The sequence below is a fragment of the Chlorocebus sabaeus genome, chromosome 23, assembly GCF_047675955.1.
Source record: "Chlorocebus sabaeus isolate Y175 chromosome 23, mChlSab1.0.hap1, whole genome shotgun sequence".
NCBI classification, from domain to species: Eukaryota; Metazoa; Chordata; class Mammalia; order Primates; family Cercopithecidae; genus Chlorocebus; species Chlorocebus sabaeus.
Genome location: NC_132926.1, coordinates 37,978,642 through 38,000,745, shown reverse-complemented (window position 1 = coordinate 38,000,745; position 22,104 = coordinate 37,978,642). Strand labels below are relative to the sequence as shown.

The 22,104-nt window shown below is 39.2% G+C and overlaps 1 protein-coding gene across 2 annotated transcripts in view; it reads left to right on the top strand.

Annotated features, from left to right (window-relative positions):
- Positions 1-15,177: 15,177 nt before the first annotated feature.
- KCTD16 (potassium channel tetramerization domain containing 16) overlaps positions 15,178-22,104 on the top strand; it is a 277,086-nt gene continuing 270,159 nt past the window's right edge. The window contains exons 1-2 of one of the 2 annotated variants that reach the window (XM_008014826.3): positions 15,178-15,894; positions 16,241-17,398. In XM_008014826.3, coding sequence (XP_008013017.1) covers positions 16,567-17,398 — 832 coding nt within the window. In that variant the 5' untranslated portion in view covers positions 15,178-15,894; positions 16,241-16,566. Of the gene's footprint in view, positions 15,895-16,179; positions 17,399-22,104 lie in introns of both variants that reach the window. The other variant, XM_008014822.3, reaches the window with a different exon arrangement.

Genomic DNA, 22,104 nt, shown 5'->3' with positions numbered 1-22,104 from the left:
ATACCTCTATTATAGCTCCTATCACTGCACTGGATTTATTTGTTTACGAGTCTGTCTCTCTTACTAGACTATGAGCAATTCCAAGGCAGAGTGCATGACTTATTTATCTCTGTACCTCAACCCAGTGTCTGGGTTAAGAGTGCAGGCTTTGGAGTCAGAGTGTCTGCACTCAAATCCACGTTCTGTACATTTGCGTAAGATCGCTTGGGCTAGCTACTTGACTTATCTGAACCTTGGCTTCTCTCTCCTTCCTTTCTCTCTCTTTCTTACAATGCCTCACCTTCCTTTGCAACTATAAGTGTCACACTAACAAAGTTATTGTGAAGAATAAATGAAATAATGCTCAGCATAGCGACAGTCACTTAGTAGTGATTCAGTAATTGGTATCTATTATTATATCTATTAATATTACAATTGATTGCTGAATGAAAATTCCTTTCCTTATTATAGTTCACCTGACTGGAAAAAGCTTTTTTTAGCTTAAACTACTAAAGAAAACACTTTCTCCGTACCTCTTTCCTTGTCCCCTCTGTCCCTTTGCTATTAATACCCCTCCCCAGTAACGTAGTAATTAATATTCTATTTTATTTTTCTCTACTATATTTATTATCATCTGACATTCGATATGCTTATTCATTTATTGTCTAGAATGTGAGCTCAGTGAAGGCAGGGGCTTCAGCTCTTTTGTGTTCATTGTGGAATCTCCATTGCCTATAGCAATGCCCAGCATGTGGAACACACTAAACAAACATTTACTGAATGAATGAGTGAATCGGCACTCACAGACACACACACACCACAACACACATAAAACGTCCTCATTCTCTGCTGAAGGTGAGCCTCACTGATTGTCATTAATGTGTGACATTCAATGTATACCATTCTTCACTTTGCCAAATGGGTAATAGAGCAGCTTTTCTCCTTATTTCCCTTTCTTTCATGGCTGGGGGATGGAGGGAAAATATTTTTTAGTACTGTCATAAAAACTGAAATTCTTAGAACATTAATGTCAAAGCCACACCTGTCAGTGGGACACTGAATGGGAATCATTGGTGGAAGTCCTCCCTGATAAGTGAGCAAAGGGATGCTAGGGAGAGGGTAGATGAGTTCTGGATTACTCCTTAGAAGTGGTGGTCGTTGAGAAACTTGTTTCTGTCATTTCTCCTCAAAAACTCACAATGACTACTTAATGTTTACAGAATTAGGTTTAAACTCCTCCATTGTTCTTTCACTGGTGCGTTTTGCTCCAGCCAACCTGGATAATTCACTATTCTTTTCCCAACTGCTGCTCCCCTCTATATACTCCTGACACACACTTACACACACAGTTTTTTCACCCACTTTTCCCTTCTACATAGAACCTTTAGCTTCTGTTTTCTAGGTTCCACCTGTCCTTCAAGGTGCAATTGCAACCCTGTCTAGTCATGATATTTCCTCTTATTCCTCTCATCCTCCCTCCCTAAGCCCTGAAGACAGCTGACTGAGTTCTCCTTCCTCAGATTTCTTTAAGAAATTTCACCACCTCTTTGGGGGTGTTTCCAGCTTTTGCCTCCACATATCTGTCTCTAGACTTGTCTGCTTAATTATCTCAAGGACCGAGAGGGTTCCCTGTTTTGCTGTGCGTCTCAGACTATCAGTGAGTGTTTGTGGCAGTGCTTGTGTTCGGAGCTGCATATTTCCATTTATTTTTTTCCAGCAATACAAAGAAACTTTAGGCCTTTTCTGATGAGAACATGTTAAATAGAAAGTATTTTTCTTATATGGTCAATACAAGTGAATTTCTTTCACCATTCCATAAAAGGCAGAATAATTAATAATGAAGGTAAATGTAGAGACAGGCTTGCATTTCTTGAGGCTACAGTGAGAAGGGATCAGTTTCTCATAGGGCTTGGCAGGGTATGTCAAGTTGGTAGACCAAAGGGGGCGTCTCATTGCTGACTTTGGGAGTTTAAGACTTTACAAGTGGAAAGAAATGAGTAATTGAAATTGGGACTCAGTTCAGGATGCTGGGTAAGTGAACAGTGTTACTCAGGGTAACTTTCAGTTTCTCTTCTTCAAGGTTTCAGGTGGATGCAAGAGACTGTGATAACACTGCCCCCTTCTGTTACTCTAGGTTGTTAATCCTGATGACGTCTCAAGTCTGGTTTGATGATCTTGACATGAATTTTTGATTTCCAAGAAATGCTTACTTAAGGCAGAAGAGAAAGGAAATCATATGGTCCATGTGATACACAATTTCATTCTATCAAGTTCCGCCTTTTTATAGTTCGCTTGATCATTACATTTTGTTGTGAGGTTTCACTTCAATTGCATTATAATGGGAGATTTTAGACCAGGGAACGAATGAAGCCAAAGATCATAACAAAATCAATGAATTCATCTATTTATTTGTGTTCTAAGGGGCTACATGATTTATTCTGTAGCCCCTTCTTTCCTATTTCTTCCCTTGGAAGTTAAAGCAAGCCACTGGTTGAGGCACTGTGGCTCTTTCATTTATGACAGAACCTTTCAGATTTTAAGAGCAGTTGAAGAGCTGTGAATACTGGTCCTTCACATATCCAAAACCAGCACCACTTTCTGTGAATATCACTATTTGTGAAATGATTTATCTCAGAACTTTGGAGTATCTCTGTAACCATTTTTTCCCTTTCCCTATAAGCCCATTTGTATGGAACTCTAAAGAAGGTGAGGCCAGATAGCAGAGAGCTCTGAATATACACCAAGGACTTTGGAGTTTATTCTGTGAGCAGTTGGGAGCCAATTAAGATATCTGGGCAAAGAATGGCATCTTTAGAAAGAGGACACTGTTAGCTTTATGTCAAATGAACTGAGATGAAAAAACTTGAAAGGAGGGAGAACATTAACAGGTCCATATAGAAATACCAACACCTGTACCCCCAAAATCCTCACCAGCTTTTCCTCATTTATTCTACTTCACTCTAGTCTGAGACATCATCATATATCACTAAATTCCTGCAAATTCTCCCCACTGATCTCCCTACAACTAATTTTGTTTTCCTGACAATCTATTATCCCCATATTAGCCAAAGTCACCTTTTAAAAAGTAAGCAAACCAGAACATGTCACATAACTTTAAATTCCCAGTGACTTCCCATAACACATAGAATGAAATCTATGGTTTGGTCCCTGCCTGCTTCTCAGACGTGCACTCTCACCCTTGCTCACTGGGATCCAACTTGCTGGCTTTCTTGGATCCTTGAACAAGCCAAGCTTAGTTTCACCTCAGACAGCTGAGCCTTTGCTGTTGCCATTCTACCTGACTAGAGCACACTGTTCCCAGCATTTCGCATAGCTGGCTCCCCTCCCCAGAGTCTCAGCCTGCAGTACCAATCCTCTTCTTCTTGCCCCCAAACAAGGTATTTTTGAAAATATTACCTATTCTATTTTATTCATAGCTAATTTCACTATTTGAAATTATCTTGCTCATTTATTTGTTTATTTGTTTATTATCTGTGTTTCTGGCCTATAATAGAAGTTCCATGATGGCAAAGAGCTGGTCTACTTTGCTTCTGGATCCCCAACACATAGAGCTTATAGCTTAGTGTTATGCCTGGCTCATGGTAAGTGTTCTGTGTTTATTTCCTAGTCAAATTTGGGTAAAAGGCAAAGAACAAAGGTATGACAAATGGAAGTGAAGAGAAGAGATATCTGAAAGAAGTATAGTAGAGAAAGTGGGTAGATTTAATTATTGAGTGTTGGGTGCCAATGGAAAGGGAGGGGTCAGATGATGGATTTTCACTTGGACTGAGAAACCTGTGATGCTCTTAACACAGAAGGAGAACTTGGAAATGAAAATGATGAGAGTGGAAAACAGATATTTAGCTTTGAACTCCAGTGTAAGGTGCTGGTAGATCTCTGTAAAGATGCCCAGCAGGTGTATGGAAGTTGGGAAGAAAGCAAGGCCAAGCATTTAGATGTTGCAGTCATTTGCATACAGTGATGATGGTTCACTGAGACTGAATTAGGTCAACAAGGGGAATATTTGCAAAGAAGGAAGAGAACATTAAAAATGTGCAGACTTTTGCTCAGATATCCTTGTATATAAAGCACCATGCTGGGACAAGTGACATCTAACAAATGAGGAGCAAGCTCTGGAGCTTATGGGGCCAGAGATGGTGACACTGATAACTTGTCAAGTAGAAAATGTGTTATCCATACAAGAAACATTACAACACTGCTGTATAATGCTCTTTGACTTATCCAAACCACCTCTCAGTAGGAGGCTCTGCATTCACAAGGGAGATTTATGTGACTGCTCTGTTTCCTTCCCTTCACATCTGTAAGGGGTCCAGAGTAAGGATTGGCCAATGTTAGTGATGTGACTCTACCCTGAGCTCTTGTGGAACTAATAATCTAGAACAGTCTGGGGGAGGGGAGAATTAATTTTTAAAAAGACACGAAGCAATGTGTTTGTAATAGCAAACGCTACATTTGTTGAGCATTTACTATGGGCCAGTTAGTGAACTAAGCACTCAACATCCATTGTTTATTTAGTTCTCACAAAACTCTGTATAGGAAGTACAATTATTACTCCTGTTGTACAGATGAGAAAACTGAGGCTCAGATATATGTAACTTTCCAAGCTGGTAAATAATGGAGGTGGGACTTGACCCCAGGACTCTCTGATCCCAAAGCCCACCCTTTTAGCCGTGATGCTTCATTGCTTCTCCATGTGAGAAATAATCATTTTTAGTACTTATATCGTGTTTTGATATTTTTTTGTGAATGCTATGAATTTGTGACTATTAGGTTAACTTAAGGAAAATTTTATTTGTAGTAATTAAAGGTGACCACAGATCCTTCAAAGTTGTCATTTTGTGCTGATCAAAAGTAACTTGTTCTTTTTTCAAGATTTTATTAGATCTCCTGTGTGTCACACAATTGCCTAAAAGAATTGTTGCTTACACCATCAACTTCCCCAGACCCTCAGGATATCCTTAATTACAGGACTCCCTGTGTATCTGAAATAGAAACAGTGCTTGGAATCCTTCTTTACCACCATCCCCCAATGTTAAACTATGTCATACCCTGTTAGCATGAGGGAACCTCTTCCTGGAAATTATCACATTAACTAAATTGATGCTATATGTGCCTTTGGCTAAAGATTTCTTCTATTTACCTTTCATATCTTTCTGGGTTGCTGCAAGGCTTATGTTGCCCTTCGAAATCTCAGAGGATTTCTACCAGGCAACAAATGTCTGCTGATCTGGGTTTCTTAGACCACCTCCTTAGGGGCATCTGAGGCTGTTGCAGTGTAGCCTGCTTGCTACCTTCCAGCACCTTTCATGATTTTTGTAGAATCTCCAGCACCGTTGCTTGGTCACCTTTTGTCAGCCATCTTGAGCTTCAGTGTTCACTGGCACACAAGGAACCAGAGAAAGAGGGAGCTGGTGGAGTCAACAAATGGAGAGGGAAGGGCCACTCAAATGGCTCTTAGTCTCCACTGGCTGAGAACCAAATACGAATTAGCTGTACAGTAGAGTGCTGCAACGGACTTACATTTATATACACATATAAAATATTTCTGAGATCATCAGCACTCTAATGAATCAGCCCTGTCTGGAACAGCTCTAAATGAATTCTAAATGAGTGCCTCTCTGACTTCATACCAGTAAATGTATAGTAATGCAAAGTGGCACTTTCTTTAGTTCATCAATAATTTATTAATGGGCACTTTGTTCTAGGCATGATGTTTCTTAGAGTTTCAAAAAATGACTTTGTCTTTGGTTGCTCTGTTTCTCTCACAGAACTTTTTCTAGTTCTCTTAGCAGCAGTCATCACTTTCTCCTGTATGCGAGTTGTCTCCAAGTCAGACACAGAGTGTTTTCCCTATTATAAACTTAGTGAAAGTAACACTCATGTTTGATTCACTATTACATCCTTTATAAAGCTTAAAATAGTTCCTTGTACAAATAGATACATACATATTTGAGTAAATGAATAGTAATAAGAAACATGGACAAAACATTTTAAAGGGGCTCAAAATGTATTTTGTTGGACTTCAGCAAGCTTAGCTGTCATTACTATGTGGGGCTCTAGGGAAGGACTCTATGTTGACTCTGATTGGCCAGTGGCTCTGCAGGTGATCTTGTTTTTTCTTGAAGGGAAGTGACTTTTTACTGTTGTGAAGCCATTTTATTATTGTCAGTGCCTCACAATAATAAAACTCCATCTGTCACTTCCATTGGGCAGTTACTTTTTCTTTCTTTAGCCTTATAGGTATAAATGACCTTGGACCAAATGGCAATAAAAGGAAGGGATTTTAATACTGTCTTTGGTGCAAATAAAGCATTTATTATTTCTCCATCCCTAGCCCTTTCATCTAATTTTTAATCTGAATTTATAATTGTTTTATATGTCCTATCCAGGAGTAATTGTAGCTTCTATGTCCTGCACATCAACAACATGAATGTGTGTAACTACTCTCAAGACCTCATTTAAAGATATGAAAAATTCAAGAGATTGTTCAAGGGACACCAGGTTGAATCCAGTTTCTATCTGATACATAAATCTTTTTTTGTGTCACTCCATTTGTTCATAGGCATTCTTTTTCGTGATGAATGTCAACCAGATTTATCAGGAAGATATACAACACTGGCTCCATTTCAAACAATTGTCCGATGTCCTCTGGCAGCCATTGGAACTGCACATTGCAATGGTACCAGCCTGTCATTTTGAGAGACCCCTAGGGTAATTGTGAGATGTGCTTGAGGCTCAGATCATTGTCTGTAAAGGTAACATGCAATTTCCTTGGCAGAAGCTGTGCAAATCTGCATTGTACAGCAAAAAAGGTGATGTTTCCTACCTCATATTTGAATTATGTGCTTTGGCCCCTTAAATCTTGTGCCCAGTATGTGTGTCTATGTAGGTCAATCATTATCAGGCATTCTAACTCCATAACCCACCCTACACACATGTTTGGGAAGAATGCAGAGTAACTGATGCATAAAATAGTTGGATTAGAATTGTCTGGTACCTTGCCAAAATACTTTTTCAGTAAATCATATTTTTCAAGCATATAAGCACTTAAAAAAATAAAAACTAGAATTTTATTGTTCTGATGTAAATTCTTATCCTAAAAGCAATGTCTTATTTCTATAAGCTTTTAAATTCTGGAACATAAACATATGTATTACTTATCCTTTTGGATTCATGAAGGGTCAGTTCTCTGATGCTCTATTCATAAACATTTCGTTTTTCACATTTGGAACCAACATTTCGGTAAAGAAAATTAGATATGCTACACTCTTAGATCACACGCTTGTTGTATCCAGCTGAAACTTCTGGATACCACTGCCCTAATTGGTGGTCTATTCTGTCATTTATTCGTTTGCTTGTTCATTCTCACAACCCCTTAACAAATATGTACAGAGTGCTTACTCCGAGCCTGGCACTGAACTGCGATTGGGGATGTAGTGGCGATCTATGCTGGATTGTGTTGTTGTTTTGTGTGATGCCAAACCAAAACATATTGGGTACACAGTGAGGATATTTAATAAAATAAACTATATGCCCAAATCAGTTGGGTGTAGTTAAAAAGGACCTCGGAATCAGACAAGTTTGGTGTGATCCGCTGCTGGTTACTCAACCTCTTGGAGGCTCTTTTATTCTCCCCACAATGCTAGCATTTCAGAATTGTTTTAGGAATTAAGCTAGAAAATGCATGTGGAATTGCCTGGCAATTGGGTCAGTTAATTTTATTAATTTGTTTGGCCACAGGCGTAGACATGAATCTTTTAAGAAACTGGTGTCAGTGAAATTTTGAAACTGAAAACTCTGATTTCTTACTCTTTCACTAGTGTTTCTTTTAATGGTTTTTCTTTTTTCCATTCCAATTTGACCCCACATCGAAGACATGAATGACCTCTTTGTAGTAGTGGGTTAAGAGAGGGTGGTTTTTGCAGTCAGCTTATTTCTCTGGGACCTGACCAAATGGAAAGATCCCTGCTAGCATGTAGAATTCAATGTTTGAGAAATAAACTGGAATCAACTACCTTATATTCTTAACCAACAACTCCATCTGATGTGACCTTATCAGCTTTTTGTTTCACTGGGCCATTCTGAGGATATCCCCTTGGTTCCGCAATTAAATTAAACAAACGTTAATTGAGCATCTCTCAGATGCCAGACCTTGTGCTTGAGGGTACCAAGAATGAAAAATGACCCCTGCCCCATGGATTTCTTGCAAATAATTCAAAAAGGAAGGGGAAAAAGTGGTATTCAGAGCTTATCTTCAATTCTCAGCTTTGAGTCCTCAAGTCCTCTAATAAAACAATTCAATTTTGCTCCTTGAGCTAAATCTTTCCATTTGTTATTTAGTGTTTGCCCTTCTTTCTTCCTGCTGTTCCCCATCTGCAGATGCCACTGGTAAGATTCATTTCAGCCTAAGAGTATGACATGTTTGGATTTATTTGTGAAAAACGCCTTCTACAAACAATCGCTATACCAAAGTGACTGTGCTGAATCACTGTAAGATGATGTGATCTCTTTTGAATGAGCCAGCCTGTTCATTCACTTTCTTCTGTTCATCATCCTTTGAAAGGTGTAGATTCTTTCCAAGTCAGAAGTCCTGTTTTTAAATGAACTAATTATCAGTCTCCAAGGGCAAATATGCTTAAAGTTCCGAGTATCACTTTCCTTTCTCCTATTCCTCTCCTAGAAGGGAGAGCCAGGCTTTCAGAAAAGGGATTGGTCACATCAACAGCATAAGAGAGTAAAGTGTTTGCTCATGTTTATATAGCTGGTAGGTACCTCTTTCAAACTCTGTTCTGCCTGATTCTAAAACCTGTTCCTTTTCTTTATAACCAGGATTTTAAAACTCTATTTCCTTAAGTTGCTTCAGGGGATTCCACAAATTCCATTTATACGTATATGTAGAAAAAATTAAAATGCACTCTAAAGACAATTGATATATTTATTATTGCAAATTCTGGAAGATTTTTTAAAAAATAAATATTTTTGAACCTAACACCTAAGTGGATTCTGATTTCATTCCATTTGTATCATTACATATTATGGAATGACAACAAAGATGCGTTTGGAAAGATGGATACCCTAGGTAGGAGATAAAAGGTTGATAATTACTGGCTTGCAACTTACACTACTCCTTTACCAAGAGATATATTACATAGCAAATAGAGCAGACATAATGAGGACTCCACCAACATGTATAATACAATGTAGCTAACACACATCATACAGATAGTAGTAATAGGACATGGATCAACACGCTGTAGGGGAAGGATTTCAGGGGAGGCAAGGTAGGCCTCTTGTTTTTAGGGCTATTCCTAAAATAGTGCATGTGTATTTAGTAAAACCAATTGTTTGAGAATTGTGCAGCTAATTGTGCAGCTATGTTTTTCATTTGCCAACTCATTTTCAGAAATAAGTATATTTCTGTTGGTTAGGCTTCATGCTGATGAGATTACAGTTTTAGAACATATATGTGGGAGTTGGCTTTACTTGACTTCATGGCCAAATTGTACACTCCTGACTTTGACCATTTTTTCCAGAATAGCTTCCGGTTTTTTTTGGTTTGTTTTTTTGTTTTTTTGTTTTTTGTTTTTTGAGATGGAGTCTTGCTTTGTCACCAGGCTGGAGTGCAGTGGCATGATCTCCGCTCATTGCAATCTCCGCCTCCCGGGTTCAAGCGATTCCCCTGCCTCAGCCTCCCGTAGCTGGGACTACAAGTGCGTACCATGACACCTGACTAAATTTTTGTATTTAAGTAGAAACAGGGTTTCACCATGTTGGCCAGGATGGTCTGGATCTCCTGACCTCATGATCCCCCCGCTTCTGCCTCCCAAAGTGCTTCCTCGTTTCGAAGACAAATTTAAAATATGACTTCACATCTGTGCCTACTACAGAACTGTATACTTCCATACACACTCACATACATGCACACTGCAAACACTTTAGACCCTGTGAATATAGTCAATAATGTTGCCTTTATGCCTGAAGAGCAGTACTTTTGTTTTCAGGTAGCATAAATTTTTTTAAAGATCAAATCTCAAAATTATAGTTCACTTAGAAGAACTTTGTCCTGTAGACTCCTGTTCAGAGGCACGATGGTGATAAAGACAGCTTTTGCTTTCATTTGTATTTTATGACAGTGGAAATCAGGAGTGTTTTCAGGGAGAAACTGTGAGAGAAATGACTTGGCTGAACATCTGCTATGAAGTTTTTATCTGAATCTGAGGCTGCAGTGGATGACCTCGAAGGATCTCCACTCCCAACTTTTAGATTATACAAGTCTAATCCAAATTCTTTCTTGTAAGGCTTTACGTTAACAGGAAAGATGGCTGTTTGCTGCCTTCTTCATCTGTTTCTTACACAGCAAATTACTTCCTAGAATGTCTGAAGTTTTGATAGCTGCATTTTATCTTTATTTTATCATTGGTCATGATATCTCTTTAAGAGGAAACAGTTCCATTTTATAGATATGGAAGCAGAGGCCATCTGAGGTTAAATGGTTTGTCAAAATCATATGTGAACTATATAACACCAAAGGCCAAATATAGCACTAGGGATATTTCTGAAAATAAAAGGCAGTGCCCAAGAATCTATAACTTTGTTTTCTTTTTGAGATAGAGTCTCACTCTGTTGCCCAGGCTGGTGTGCAGAGGCACCATCATAGCTCATTGCACCCTTGAACTCGAGACTCAAGCTATCCTCCCACCTCAGCCTCCCAAGTAGCTGGGACTACAGGAATGCACCACCACACCAGGCTAATTTTTCTATTTATTAATTTATTTTTGTAGAGACAGGGACTTGCTGTTGCCGAGCCTGGTCTCAAACTCTTGGCCTTAAGCAATCTTCCCACATCATCCTCCCAAAGCGCTGGAATTACAGGTGCAAGCTACCATACCCAGCCAATGTAACTTTAATTTTTTTCCCCCATTGGTAGGATTTTGAGTTTGTGTGTGCAGTTGCATGTGAGTGTTTGATTCTGATATTATATCAAATTTGGCTTTGCATCTCAACTACCTAGCACTGTGCTGGACACAACATAGGCACTTAATAAATCTATGTAGTATAAATGAAAGGGTACCAGGGAAATAATGTTGTCTGGCAAAAGATAGTGGCATTTTCATTTTTAATCACTGGGATACCAATTATTTTCATTTCCCCACTCTGCCACCCCATCTCCCCAACCAAATCCTGAAATTCCCCCATGAATAATAAATACATTTATAACAAGCAATGGTCTTAACCTGAATTTTCATACTGGAAACAGTAACGATTTTGGATGTAGAACTCAATTTCTATGTTTGGGCATCTTTTGTAATTTCTTTATGCCTCCATTGGAGTTTAACAACAATGAATACAGATATTTTAAACCACTGCATGAAAGCTAACCACATTTATTAAGCACTTGCTGAAAGCCATGGAATGTGCCAGACAGCTTACATGCATCTTCATATTTAGTCCACACAACACACCTGGGAGGCAGGTCTTATTGCCACCATACCCTGGCTCAGAGACATGAGTCTCCTGTTCAAAGTCATACAGCCAGCCAGGCAGAGCTGGAAGAGGAGTAATGACTGACTGTGGTGAGGACTTGATGGTCAGCCCTCCATAAACAGCAGCTATTAAGATAATGGTGATAATGCAGGAGTCCTTGGGAGCACATAACACGATGAGTGTGCAGCATCTTAGCATAAGTAAGTGTACGAAATCTGTTTCCTCCCTAATAGCGAAGACTGTCAGCATGAAAGCTATCTTTGCTTGAGGGCAGGGAAAACTTAAGGATGTGTTAGGGGTGAGAATGTAGAGAGTGATCACATTATTTCAAAATTAAAATAGTCCGTTTGAGAATATACCCTTCAGTATTTAGCTGTGTATGTGAAAGTAGGAAACAGAGGCGAAAACATATTTTATCAATTTCACAATTTACCTAACATACATCTTGATTTGCTATATGCTTGAATATTACAAAGAACAGGATGGAACATTCTTCCTTGCTCTTCCTCTGAGAGAAATCTGTTGCCGTATGCTGTTCAGCCTTCAGTCCGGGAGTGCCATCCCACAGTGTTTCAGTGGAGAGCTGCCAGGAGAGAATAATAACACTAGCGGTGTTATTTGCTGACACGAAGGCTAGGAATACACTCACAGCCTAGACTTGGCTTCTTGCCTCTTGTTAAGGCATGGAACAGCCGGGCTTACCGACAACTTCCCTGAGACACACTCGCTTACTCTAGCACTATTTAAATCTCTTTGTGTGGCATATTGCTTTATTTCCTTCAAGTCTTTTATCTTTTTAATCTCACCTCTCATTTGTTTTCATCCCTGAGACTAAAGAAGCAAGAAGGAGTACAGATCTGGGGATGTTAACCTGAGGTCTATGAACCCCAACATGAATGGGCTTCAGGTCAGTCTTGAACCAAACCCCTGATCTCTCAGAAGGTAAGGGAGGCCTAGACCATCTTGCTTTTCTGAGTTTCCATTTAGATTAAAGAGTAGATATGCCCAAATAGAGTTACCAAAGCTAGTGTTTATTTTTAACTGCTTACTATAATCAACTCTTTTAGCACATAACAGTAGAAAAATATGATGCAATGTAATTGTGCAAAACAGGATATTTACAGTGTTTATGAAAAATACCAATTTAAAATGTTTCAGGTGGTATGATCAAATCATGGGTTGCAAGATTAAAGTGGTCTGGTGAATGTTTTCCATTTTTCAATTCTCAGCATGTGTCTCTGTGAATGTATGTGTAATCTCACTTCAAAAAGAAGTTTCATAGTCAAAATTTGAGGAATTCTGCTTATGTGAATCATCAACTACATGCCCCCCCACCCCCGCCCCTCACTGGTTCCTCTTTTTACTCAGCCTTTCCTGAGAGGGTCTGCCTTGACAGTGAATGCAATCTTTTATGCTCATGGGTTCACTTCCTAGGTTTTATTAGATGCTTTAGGCAGTCCATTTTCCAAAAAAGGGTACAAACCTACTTGTCTCAAAAGTAACCTAACCTATTAAACCCAGACCAATGAACAGAACTCCTCATTTTAAAAATTCAGAATATTCTTCTTTTATATTATAAAATCTTTTAATCTTGCAATTTAAATTAATATTAATTATTGGCATGCTTTTAAAAAGCATGTTTAGTAATCTTGAAATTTGTTGTTTCAAATTTCAAGAAAGTGTCTTGAAATTTGTTGTTTCCAAAAAAATCTTGTTTCTTAAATTTGCCGCCTCTTTATTCCTGTTCAGGAATATGTAAGGTTAAAACGAGGACACGGGTTATCCTGAAGAGTCAGTGGTCTAAAGCCCATCCTGCTACTCTGGCGCTGTGTGACCCCGAGGCAGTGCTCACCCTCTCTGTTCCCCAGTTCTGCATCTCTAAGATGAGATAGTTAATTTTTCATTCCTCACGTCCTTTTTAGCTCTAAAAGATTATGAATTTTCTTACTCTGTTTCTCCACCTACTTCGATACTGCCCCTGCAATATTTTAATACCTGAGCTCCAAGGCTATTGTCACGACGTTCTGGCCTACTCTCTTAGAAATAAAAGAAAACAAAACATTTGCTTACTTTAACTACAACCAAAACCAGTACTTAATAGGTCTGAATTCAGATATATTTTGTCTTTGACCTGATGTCAATGAAATATTTATTTTCTTGTCATGGTGAGCAGTACATGCCAAGGAAACTTAGATCACTATAAAAACTTAAAAATAAAAGAAAAGCTAAATGTTTTGGCCCTGTTGCCAGATACAGAGCTGCACTGATAGCTTAGGGCACTAGATGGCGATATAAGTGCATCACATAACAAACATCTTCTTGATTGGTCCAGCATTAAAATCCTAATGATTGAGGCCAGAACAGGTTAATGCATTAGTTAAAGAAATGAAGTCAAATATAATCAGATGTAGGAATGTTGGCTAATGCTCTGAATATGTTCAGTAACCCAATGCTTATTGACAGAAAAGATTGTTAAAGTAGAAACTAATTTATCCTACTGTTGGGTGTATCTTCAAGCTAATTTTTTGGGCAAGAGTAGCCAATAAGCACGTTTCTCATAAAATGTGTATAATTCCTAAGTTCACCTCCATTTTTGGTTTTCACTTTTTAAAAATAGCAATTGTTTGGGATGGCATGTGCCTCACATATATTATTCATTGACCAAGCACTATATTCTTATGAGGGATGTGAGCCCTAAGACACTGGTGTTTTAAAGGGGAAATGGCAGACTTACTGTAAGCTGTTGGCTGGGCCATTATTGACTGGCAGGCTCAACTGGAAGCACTTTGTTAGTGGATTAGGTTGCCCTGGAAATGCCTTCCTGAAACTCTAATGATGCACTTAAGGGAGCCCTCTGGAACAGGAGTAAAATGTCTTTTAGCAGGAGTGCCTTCCACCAGAGTCCTCTTGGGATGATTTGGGAGGGGGCTGGGGGCGCATCCAAAGAGATGCTCAGTAAGGAAACAACCCCAGAAAAAGGTTGCAGGTATCAATTTCTTACAGGTAAGCTAAGATAATGACTTATAGATGGATGCAAACTGTGGGCTTTCTGTGGGTGCCAGTGTTTCATGACTTCATTTCGAAAGAGCATCATTAATTTCAGAGAGTGTTTATTTATCTACCCATCTACATATATATTAATAGTTATTTATTTATTTGCTAGGGGTTGTGGTGGCAGGCAGATGAAACAGAAAAGAAAAAAGAGAGATTTTGAGTGTATATGTTTTAAATCAAAGGATTAAAAAAACCCACTTTGTAGTTTGAACATTGGGGTCATTTGGTGTGCGTGTCTGTGTTTTAAAACAAGCTTTAGAGAGAAATTTGCCCTTCAGCAGGAATTCCGTGAACGGGAAGGGGAGAAGGGGGAGGGGGGAAGATTTGTAGATTTTTCAAATAAAAAGTCACTTGTGTTTATCTCACAACTTACCTCTTGGGTGGGGGGCGGGGATTTGCTGTGGGATGGTGATGGTGGTGGAGGTGAAAACAAGAAAGAATGAAAAGGCCCTTGGAAACTCCAGACTCCAGGACAGGACAGGGAGGGAAGTGGCTGCGCAGCACTGCGTCTCCGCCCCAAGCCCCGCGTACCCGGCAATCGCGTGCCCACCGCTGGAGCGCGGCGTCCCCATGCAGTCCTGGCAACCTGTCACGGAGGAGGACGTGACTCGGAGCTGCCGCCGCTTCCTCTAAGCCATATTCCTTTAAGATGATGTAATAGTCATTTCCCTGGATGGTTTCTTGCCTGCACTGCTGAAACAACAGCATCCGAACTGCACTGGGAACTGTGGAACCACCCAGCTCCGCCACCAGAGAAGCCGGAGCCCCGGGCCCCCCGCCGGCATCTCTGCGCTGCGTTGGCCTCTGGCTCCCACCGGCTCCCACCTGGCTGGGAACATGGGAGTCCGTTTGCCCTTGCCGGCAGGTGGGGTGGCTACCTGGGACCCCAGCAGGGCACGTCTCTCCATCTTTCTGCTTCTGGGCTTTCTGAAAAGCTTCTAAGTCCTGGTACCTCTTGCAACTCTCTTCTAAGGATCCTTTCCAAAGATTTCTTTTTCCATTTTCCCCCCACGGGGAAGCTTTGGTTGAATATTTTCTCTGCTTTACTTCTTCAACCCAACCTCCTCTCATCACGGTTTAACTTTTTTGTGACTTGTTTTAACTTAAGATACGGAGTGAATACATATGTACCTACATACTTACATAAACACAAATAGGCATTTATATAAATACATACATATAATAGTTATTTTCCAAGAGCACACCTCTCTGGCACTTTTCATTGATACCTCGGTCGTTTACCTGTTTGGGATTTGACAAGATCCAGACTCAGTTTGGCTGTGGATTCTGATTGCTTTACAAATGGTTATTATTATTATTTTTTTCACAAGAACTGGGTCTCCAGCACTCACTAAGGTAAGCTCTAAGACTTATTGCTTTTCCTGTCCAGCTGAAAGAAAACCCCATTTAGAAGTTGAAAATTGCATGTTTCTTTTTAAGGTAGACTTACAAGTAAAATTGTTTTTCATACTAATTGCTGGAGACAGAGGCTTATAGATAAACATGTAGACCTAAAATCGCATGAGAGAAGCATGATTTAATTGAAGAATGACTGAGATCAGTAGTTACAGAGCTGCTTATGTAAAATAATCTCTCTCTCCCTCCCTCTGTTTTTCCCTCCCTCCCTCTCTCTCTCTCCAGAGGACTCTCTTTTTCTGACTCATTCCGGGTTTGAGGAAATAATTTTTCTATTTTCCTTCAGACGGACATCTGAGTAACTGGGGAATTGGCCTGCCTTGCCTGTGAGCTTGATGGAAGATTGGATATAGATGAGTTGATTATATTCTATGAAGTAACAGCTCACTACCATCTACCATCCAGGGTTTAAACTACTTTTTCAGCATCACTTCACCTGTGGACTCTTATACATTTTGCTTTCTTGGGGGAAAAAACCTGGGATAAGAGGAGGTCATTTTTTAATAAGTTAGCATCCTTTTCCCTTTCTTACAAGTTGATCCAAAGGATAAGGCTGTGACTCCATTGGATTGCACCTTCAAATCAAAATAGCAGCAGCAGAAGAAAGGGACAATGGCTCTGAGTGGAAACTGTAGTCGTTATTATCCTCGAGAGCAAGGGACCACAGTTCCAAACTCCTTTCCTGAGGTAGTAGAGCTGAATGTTGGGGGTCAAGTTTATTTTACTCGCCATTCCACATTGATAAGCATCCCTCATTCCTTCCTATGGAAAATGTTTTCCCCAAAGAGAGACACGGCTAATGATCTAGCCAAGGACTCTAAGGGAAGGTTTTTCATTGACAGAGATGGATTCTTGTTCCGTTATATTCTGGACTATCTCAGGGACAGGCAGGTGGTCCTGCCTGATCACTTTCCAGAAAAAGGAAGACTGAAAAGGGAAGCTGAATACTTCCAGCTCCCAGACTTGGTCAAACTCCTGACCCCTGATGAAATCAAGCAAAGCCCAGATGAATTCTGCCACAGTGACTTTGAAGATGCCTCCCAAGGAAGCGACACAAGAATCTGTCCCCCTTCCTCCCTGCTCCCCACCGACCGCAAGTGGGGTTTCATTACTGTGGGTTACAGAGGATCCTGCACCTTGGGCAGAGAGGGACAGGCAGATGCCAAGTTTCGGAGAGTTCCCCGGATTTTGGTTTGTGGAAGGATTTCCTTGGCAAAAGAAGTCTTTGGAGAAACTTTGAATGAAAGCAGAGACCCTGATCGAGCCCCAGAAAGATACACCTCCAGATTTTATCTCAAATTCAAGCACCTGGAAAGGGCTTTTGATATGTTGTCAGAGTGTGGATTCCACATGGTGGCCTGTAACTCATCGGTGACAGCATCTTTCATCAACCAATATACAGATGACAAGATCTGGTCAAGCTACACTGAATATGTCTTCTACCGTAAGTACAAAGGGTTCTTTTAATTTTTTATGTGTGTCAATTCTCTTCGCAAATGTATATGGTCTGTGTGTTCTGTCCATACCTAAGGAACATGGTTTGGAATTCTTTTAACTCTTGAGTTATAGTTAGAGAATTAGAGGTTATAATTCAGCTCTCATGACTAACCTAAGGCAACTTTTATCCAATGAGGTCACAGAATATTCAAAGGCCTCCAAAATCACAAGATGCAAATGATGTTGGTATATGCAATATGTAAAATGGAAACAAGCATGTATATCTTTTTTTTTTTTTTTTTTTTTTTGGCCAAATATTGAATTGTGAAAATAAGGTTGATGATTACATCTTGGCTGTTTGTCCATAGGAGCTTGGTATACTCAGTGGAAAAATTACTGCTGTCTATTCATTTAGCTGGACTTTGAGGTCTATTAACCTGGTTGCTGAAGACTTGCTTTCATCAGGGGCTTTGAAAACACAAATGGATTTTGCCATGAATAATGTGGTCTTGGCTAGATGGCAGTACAGACTGCTGAAAGGCCCCCTGCTCCCCCCAAGTCTAAAATTTGCTTTTAAGGGTTTTACAAATCTGCTGTTTGATTCTGAAGCCTTTTGTACTGAGACCTGAGTTGCACTGCAGACTTAATTAAGCTGAACTTCATTTAAGATCTATCTAAAAGGAACTAGATCCTTGAGAATTGTCAACCACATACAAACACCTTCAGACAACTGAGGTGATAGAATTACTGACATAAAAGGAAACCAGAGAGGGAGGAAATGAAACAATGATACTGAAGCCTTTTAAGTAAGGGGTTCTTAGAGGTCAGTTCATTTGCTTAAATGAAGATACCCTGCAGATTCCTCATTTTATGATATGGCATTATTCTAAACTATAAACTATGAGCCACTGATCTCTGAAAGGAAGAGTAAATCAGCCTGCACTCTTTGGTACTCGATTTTAACTGCCAGTTTTCAACAGGCCCAGGAGTTGGGTGAAGTAAATTCCACAAGAAATGTGTTTCCAGTGTTAACATTTGATTTCCTGTATTCTTATTCTAAAACAAATCCAGAATTCAGAATTAAAATATCTATATTTCTTTAAACATAAAAGTAGGACTGACTTTCTTGGACTGGTTTTCTTCCTTAGTTATGTTTATTCATTTGGCAATGGTGCTGGAAACCTTGGTGAAGAGGCTAGTGGGAAGCCAAGTCGTTCTCTACTAAGCTATCACACATTTGGTTTTGAGAAGTGAAGGCACACGTATTGCATAGCCAGAACAACCTGTGGAAAAAAATGAAATCAGTAATCAGTTTAGGAGTATACTGATGTGCAATAACAAACATCATTTAGTTCATTAATCCTATCTGTGGCCTTTATCTACAATCTATATCTTCCTCTATGCTAGAGCTTGGTGGACAGGTATTGTTTTCTTCCTTTTGGTAAATTTCCCACTAGTGTAGAGATAAGATTCTGCCTTTTTAGCTTTGTATAAAGGAATATGACATTATCTATCATTCTAAAGAAGAAATATCTTCTCCAAACTTTTTGGAGAAGTACATCTTAGAGATAGTTCCCATGCAGCTTTGTAATATTTACCATGTTCTCCAATTTTGAATATTTGAAAACATAGCTTCAACCACATAAATGAAAACATACCAGTTATATCCCCCAGAAAGACCACATTGGATTTATAGTCACTTGCTTACAGAAATGAGACCCACACACTGAAATTTATTTGTCTACCAGTGGCATTTCTGTGTTCATCAAAGGCTCATCTGTCCAACACAATTTCCCTTTAGATTGCTCTGGACAGGCTCCATTCTCCTGGCTATGTCATTTCTTCTTTCTTTGTTGAATTGCTGAGAGATTGCTGAGGAACAGTTTGTTCTCCATCTCTCCATGGACAGGCTAGCACAAATGCGCAGGAACTTCATACCAGCAGCATATATCTTGCAAATGATATGCTTCCCCTTTGTACCCAACATCCAGAGCTAAGTGTTAACTCTTCCTCTGTCTTAGGACCAATAAAACTGACAGCTGGCTTTCTAGGGTGCATAACAGCTTCCATGCAGCTGCTTAGCCATAATTATTTAATTAGAAGCTGCCAACTGTGCCTATATAAGCATTAATTCATCAAGATGTTGTGCTCGGGTTAATGGGCCGAAACCATGGGAGATGCTCTAAAGCAGGGAGTTGGCTGCATGCAAAGATGCTTTTCACAAAGGAACTCAACTTCCTCCTGGGCTTAGGGGGAAATACATACATATACATACATACATACACACACACACACACACACACACATACACACACACACACACAAGCTCCTTACATCTAAGGAATTAACAGTTTAAGCAATCAGTCTTTTTTGATAACACAGGAATAATGCAGAGTCACTTTGCATGGATCAATATCTCAGTAAAAAATAAACAGCAAGAAATTAGTGCATTGCATGATGGTTCATAATCATGGGGAGAGACTTCTTGTTTCCTTGTTTGCCTATTTTTTCTTCTGAGTCTTCCAAGAAAAATTTGGTAGACCGAAATCTACCTATCAACCATGAATAAATTAGATTCTTACCTCATTTACATTTTCATGTGGACCTAGAGTTGATGGTCACTATCAGGTGGTTTTAAGTGTGTGTTTTATTAGCATAGAACTATGAACAATGAAAAAGTCAACAGGTGTTTGTATGTGCTTAAGAGGAAGGTAAGAAATGTGTTTGTCTACATCACTTACACACCAAAATACAGGTGAAATGCTATGGATTATGATTCACTTATCCGCAACTAAAAGAGTTAATATGAGTGATACAGGAACATAGAAAAGAAACGTCTACCCTAGGGATTGTCTTACAAAGTATTTTAGATATGTCCTTTGCTTTAATTTAAAACAATAAGAAAGTTTCTTTACTCCTTTCCCACTCAACTGACTGAATAATTACTTTTCAAGCATTATGTGGAAGGTGAGGTCATAAATATCATAAAATGCCTTCTTGATTCACCTCTAAATAAAATGAGAACTATGTAATTTGGAAAAGACAAGTCCTGATTTTGAACTAGATACTCAATGACAATTCATATCACTTAGGAACCAAATGACAGGTGCATGGAAATAAATGAACCTTTATTTCCAGAGCCATCTTCTGACGCCTGAGAGAGTGGGAAGATTGTTCTTGGTTGGAGAGAATTATGCACATTTCCAAAAGCCTACTCATGAGTGAGTTACTTCAGCCAAATGCCTGAAAGCACTAAGATTTAAAGGCATTTGCCTCTAATAAAGCTGTGATAACATCACCACACGTAGGGAGGTTAATTCATAGGACACTTATTCTGAAAACATACACTCTGAATTCTGTGAATTATAGAAGCAGACACATTGATTCATCATCTTTTCAACAAATTGCAGCTTGTAAGTGCATTTTAACCTTTCTTCTCTTTACTTATTTTCCTAAAATTTACAGTTGCTTCCACAGAAGTCTCTAAATTGCCTTTTAGATGCAGTATATATCTTCAGGATTATTGATTAAGATAGGCTGTCGGAAAAAAGTAGATCAAGAAATTATCTTCCACTTATAATTCAGCTGTGTGACTTTGTATTGGGGAGAAATATATGCTTTGGCCACTGTGAATAATTTAGGTAAGATTGACTTTAACAAGCTTCAATAAGAGCATGTGCTTTCATAAGAAAAATGGGTGGAAACGCATCTACCCTAAAATGATTCTAGCTTTTTTTTCTTCTGGCTATTTGAAAGATCCCAGTACAGGTTGAGCATCCCTAATTCAAAAATACCATATCCAAAAGGATTCAAAATCCAAAACTTCTTGAGAGCCAGCATGGTGCCACAAGTGGAAAATTCCACACATAAGTACTCAACACAAACTTTGTTTCATGTCCCAATTATTAAAACTATTGTATATGATTACATTCAGGCTATGTGTATAATGTGCATATAAAACATAAATGAATTGCATGTTCAGACTTGAGTCTTAGCCCCAAGATACGCCATTACGTATGTGCAAATATCATAAAATCTGAAAAAATCCAAAAAATCTGAAACATGTCCGGTTCAGGCATTTTGAGTAAGGGATACTCAACCTGTAAGAATTTCAATTTTTATTACTTATAGAGATATGGTATTGGCACATTCAAAGTGAAACATCAGGGATAGCAGAGTGGCCCAAATCATAAGGTATGTGAGGTTTGGTCCCTACACCACCAGCATCTCTCTCTGTGACTTCCTTCTGTTGTCTCACCTTAGCTGTTCCTCTTTCCTTCTGTTTGAGTCACTCCTGCTCTCCAGTTCCTTCTCCCATGCCATAATCAAAGCTCATCTGGAAAAATTCTGCTCTGTCATTATACTTAGAATGCTTTCAAGGCATGATGTTGCCTTCCCCAGGGGTATTTGTACATAAGAGCACTTTTAATAGTTGTGGATCAGGCATCCTTTTACCCTGAAGAAAGTAGTTCTTAAGATTTGAAACTTCTTAATTTCTGATGAAAAACAAACCACAGCTTAAGTATAAAACTTCATTATGAAGTCAGTTTAGATCCATGCTCAGGCAGATATTGGATAATAAAGGGCAGAAGCAGCAGGCGTAATTTTTCTTATTTCTTTAAGATGCTGTGCATTGAGAATTGGGCTTAATAGAACAGTGATATAAGCATGTTAGTGAAGTATTTTATTATACTGTTTTCACTTCTATGCCAA